Here is a 5,008-nt window from a genome sequence, read left to right on the forward strand (position 1 = left end):
TGTCCACAGTAGGGAGGCGGACAAGATGGCCAGAGGAGGAAGGTTCAAGGACCCCGGAGGCCAGGTTATTGGAAGGATCCTTCCTGCATCTGATGAAGCGGCCAGGTGTTAAGGTAGGAGTGGTGTTGGAAAGAGTCACAGCGACCCGGGGCCAGGGCCACCAGTACGTGACACAGCAGTGAGATGGGAGAGGGTGGCTTTGTCTGGTGGCGTAGGATCCAAGCGGAGGTTTTTCTAGATGAATCTAGAAGCAGCAAGGAGGAGCAAGGACACCTGTCTGCCCAGCTGCAGGCTCAGGGATGGAAGGGCTTTGGGGATGGACAGCCACACAGCTGGGTCCTCCAGGGACGGCAGGGATGGGTTAGGGCAAGGTGACGAGGAGGGGTCAGGAGCGAGGACGCTTTTCAGTGGGATGTCGACGGACCAGCATTCTTGTCCTGTGGGGCGCACGTACAGCATCGCACACTGTTCTGGGTGTCCGGATGTACTATTTCTAAATTCCACGACAGTCCCGCACGCTTGTTCGACCCTGGCCGCAGAGGTCACACGACACTGATGCATTGCACGGAGCCAGGATTCGAACCCCGGCCCCTCAGATTCCACATCCCACACTCCCTCCCCCAAAAACACAAAACTTCAAAATGGCACCCAAGTCTCAGAGCTCCGGGAAAGTAATCTAGCAGCAGCGAATGACATGGTCAGGAGGAGGAAGAAACTAGCAGGAAACTAGTTACTAAAATTATGTCAATTCCAAGAAACGTTGCTTGGGTATATTTTTTTTAATTACTTTTAAAAAAATCTATCTATCTATCTATCTATCATCAACCATGTATGTAATTTGAGAGAGAGTGAGAGTGCCTGTGCATTGAGCAGGGGAGAGGGAGCAGAGAGAGAGAGAGAGAGAGAAACCCAGGCAGGCTTCAGGCTCAGTGCAGAGTCTGGAGTCTGACACCGGGCTCGATCTCACAACCCTGAGATCATGACCTGAGCCAAAAATCAAGAGTTGGACATTCAAATGACTGTGCCATCCAGGCGCCCCTTGGATGGGTGTTTGTAAACCCTGCACTCGTGTAACAAAATAACGTCAGAATGTATAGCTTCCTTCCCTCATTGATATCCCCCCACACCCCTAACACAGGAAGGCTGCTCTCTGCCACGTGAGCTCCTATGGCTTGAGTACGTCTGGGTGGGGCTGTGTGGGCCGTGGGATGATGAGGGGAGCATGCAGCCAGGGGCCAAGCTGGGCCACAGGGGGAGAGGGGAGGGGGCANGCCCTGGATCAGCAGCAGGGTGCGTAAAAGACGTAGAGGACAGAACAGTGGCTGAATGGCCTAAGGATGGCTGCTAGTGGCTTCGAGAAATGCTAAGACCTGAAGGTAATCTAGAAGTAAATGTTTTATTCAGATTTTTAAAATATACAGTACATTTGCCTGGCGCAAAACTTTTTTAAAATAGTTTTTACTGTTTATTTATTATTTTTGAAAGACAGAGACAGAGCGAGAGGGCGGAGGGGCAGAGAGAGAGAGGGAGACACAGAATCCGAAGGAGGCTCCAGGCTCCCAGCTGTCAGCACAGAGCCCGATGCGGGGCTCGAACCCACAAACTGTGAGATCACGACCAGAGCCGAAGTCAGCCACTTAACCCAGCTAGCCACCCAGGCGCCCCCAAAACTTTAAAGTACAAAAGCTTCTTACTGCAAAGTAAGTATTCCATCTACCTGAGTTGTCACCTAGTTTCTCAGGCCTGTGGATTACTCTGTTAGTGAATCTATCCATCCTTCCTCCCTCTTTCCCTTCTTCTTTTTTCTTTTTAGCAGAAATGGTAGCATACTATACTATAATTCTGCACCTCAAAATATTATCTTAAATTGCAGCACTATTCACACTAGCCAAGTGTTCAAAGAACTTACACATCCATCCATGGGCGAATGGATACACAAAATGTGATGTATACATAAAATGGAATAGTACTCAGCCTTCAAAAGGAAAACAGAAGTAAGCCAGTTACAGAAAGTTACATGCTGCACAACTCCATTTATACGAGGTTCCCAGAGTGATCAAGGTCATAGGAACAGATAGTAGAATTGGGTGGGGGGTGCATTGCTAGGGCGTAAGGAAAGGTGGAGTTCCAGATTTGTTTAGTGTGTACAGACTTTCGGTCCTGCAGGAAGTGGGGGCTCCTGGGATTTGCTGCACGACAATGTGTATGGTTGGCAATATCAGACTGTACACTTGGAAATTATTGGGAGAGTGAATTTAACTTGTGTGGGGTGCTTTTTTTTTGCCACAATAAATATAAATTATCTTAAGGACTATTCAATAGAAATTATTCCTTTTATTTATTTTTATTTATTTTGTTTGTTTTTTTAAAATTTTTTAATGTTTTATTTATTTCTGAGAGAGAGAGAGAGAGAGAGACAGCGTGAGCAGGGGAGGGTCAGAGAGAGGGAGACAAAGAATCCGAAGCAGGCTCCAGGCTCTGAGCTGGATGTCAGCACAGAGCCCGACGTGGGGCTCAAACCCACAGACCATGAGATCATGACCTGAGCTGAAGTCAGACGCTTTACCGAGCCACCAGGCGCCCCTTTTCTTTATTTTGAGAGGGAGAGAGAAAGCACGAGCCGAGCTGGGGAAGGGCCAAGAGAGAGGAGAGAACGAGAATCCCAAATAGGCTCTGCACTGCTAGCGCAGAGCCCAACGCAGAGCTCAAACTCATCAACTGTGAGATCATAACCTGAGCCAACATCCAATACTTAACCAACTGAGCCACCCGGGCGCCCCACCAATTCTTCTTTTTAATTATAGATGGATCTTAATTCATTCACCCAGTCTCCTATCGATCAACATTCAGTTTGTTTCCAGTCTCTTTCAATGCGCCCATGAAAATTCTGAAACATTTGAGGGCTTGAATTATTTAACAATTATGTTTGCCTGCTGGATACATTTGCTTGGCCCAGATGCAGTTCTGAGATGGACCCGCCACCCTCCACACATACCGACTGTAGCGCCATCTCTGAACCTTTGCTTAGTCTGCTCCCAATACTGTGAAATTTACCTTGACGTCTATTTACCCTAATCCTTCTTCTAGTTCAGGAGCCAGTCAGACGCCGGAGGCGAAGCATGGCTCTCAGACCACACGCATATCTCTGTCCTCTGAACACAACAGCACTTCCTTCTGCCATCATCATTCACAAGGGGACCTGATCCAAGCTTGGATCTCCATAGTGATGGCGTTCAGACAATGCACAGCAGTAAAGCCATTCTGGTTGGTAAAAGATTGAAGTGCATCCCTATCTACTGAGAAGCCTGGGTTCTCTGGGCTTCTGGAGGGTGACTCTATCACCCATGCTCCTTCCCTGCCATAACCTCTTCTCAGAGCCTCCTGGTAAAGCAACTACAAGGCTAAAATCTGGCTCAGCAGGCAGCGTCCAGGACCGGCTCCGGCACTGGGGTCAACTTTAGGTAACGCTGCCACCACCACCCCAGTCATACGAGTTTTCAATACAGTAAAGCCTTGGCTTGCGACCATAATTCATTTGAGAAACATGCTTGCAATGCAAAGCACTAGTATATCAAAGCAAATTTCCCTGTAAGAAATAGTGGACACTCAGATGATTCGTTCCACAAACAAAAATATTCATATAAAAATTATAATCCTGTCAGATAATACAAAAATAATAAAGAAAATACAAAATATAGAGAAAAATAAACAAACCCACCTGCACCTACCTTTGAAAACCTCCGTGGCTGGTGTGAGGGAGAGGAGAGAGGAGGGTTACGGTGTAGGATGACTTTCACTATCACTAATGGAATCATTGCTATTGGCTCAGTGGAATCTTTTTCTTTTTGTGCAACTTTAACAAGGAACCCATCCAATGACACTTGCTTTGGCCTCCTTTGGAGGAATTCACAGAGATGTGACATCGCGTTGACGATCGCCCACAACCACACAGTGAGCAAGCGAGGGAGCGCAAGAGAGAACTACCATTGGCTCAGTTATGATCACGTGACATTCAGCATCGTAGTACTCGTATTGCAAGACACCACTCGTTTACCAAGTTAAAATTTCTCAGAAACGTTTGCTCGTCTTGCAGAACACTTGCAGAAAAAGTTCCTTGCAGTCCAAGGTTTTACTGTATTTGAAATACAGGATTAATTTCATGGGTGGGATCGTGCCTTCTATTTCCCTGGTATTCCCTATAGCCTTTATCACACAAAATACCATATAATCAGTACTCCATTAATACTTGTTTCACAACCTGCAGGCTCCAGGGTATCAAGCCTCACTCCCACCGACTCACCTTACAGGGAAGGTTACTTCCATTCCAGAAAGGTCTGAGTGTCCCAAGAATCTCGCCCTCTCTGAACTCTGCACTCTCCAAGCTTCGCCTGTGGCCTCACAGAGGTGCCCTACAATCCACATCTCCGGAGGTCTTCCTCCCTGAGCTCAGGGCAGACCCTTCCCAACGCCTGTTGGGAACTTCTTATCTCAGCACAGGCTGGCACCGGGCACACGGTTGTGTGATTTGTGAATGAGATGAAATCGAGCCGAACCACCTCCTCCTTCAACTCGCCTCCGTAGGAAAGGACTGTGTAGAGCCTTTCCCCTCCGTTACCTCCCTGACCCCATAGAGATGCCCCCTTGATCGCCACTGTTCGTCTTGGCCTGTGCCAGTTTACAGACGGGTGAAGAAACGGTCGGGACCCACCGGGCCGTCTTCCGACCCCAGCCTCCCCCTGACTTTGGCTTGGCCCCAGATCAGGACTGAAGGAAATCTGCGCCCACTCAGCTCCTCACTGACCGGGCCCCTCCCCAGGCCGCCCCAGCTCGCGCCCAGGTCGCAGGCGGGCTCTGGGCTGGGGTCCCAGGCCCTCTGGCCACGCCCCCGGCCTCCGGCCCCGCCGCTGCCCACCCTCACCTGGGAGACCCAGGCGGCCAGGTGCTCCAAGGGGGCGGCGGGCACGTCCCCGCACAGCACGGCGCCGCGGAGGCTGCGGGGCGCCGGCGG

At 49.6% G+C, this 5,008-nt stretch overlaps 1 protein-coding gene across 1 annotated transcript in view; it reads right to left on the reverse strand.

Moving 5' to 3' along the window:
• The window catches only part of DNAH9 (dynein axonemal heavy chain 9), a gene marked incomplete at its 5' end in the record, with an annotated part of 325,490 nt that extends 320,482 nt beyond the window's left edge, over positions 1-5,008 (reverse strand). Inside the window, one exon of the mRNA XM_077746719.1 lies at positions 4,919-5,008. Within this exon, the coding sequence (XP_077602845.1) occupies positions 4,919-5,008 (90 nt within the window). The remainder of the gene's footprint in view (positions 1-4,918) is intronic.

The sequence above is a fragment of the Crocuta crocuta genome, unplaced genomic scaffold, assembly GCF_008692635.1.
Source record: "Crocuta crocuta isolate KB4526 unplaced genomic scaffold, BGI_CrCroc_1.0 scaffold139, whole genome shotgun sequence".
Lineage (NCBI taxonomy): Eukaryota > Metazoa > Chordata > Mammalia > Carnivora > Hyaenidae > Crocuta > Crocuta crocuta.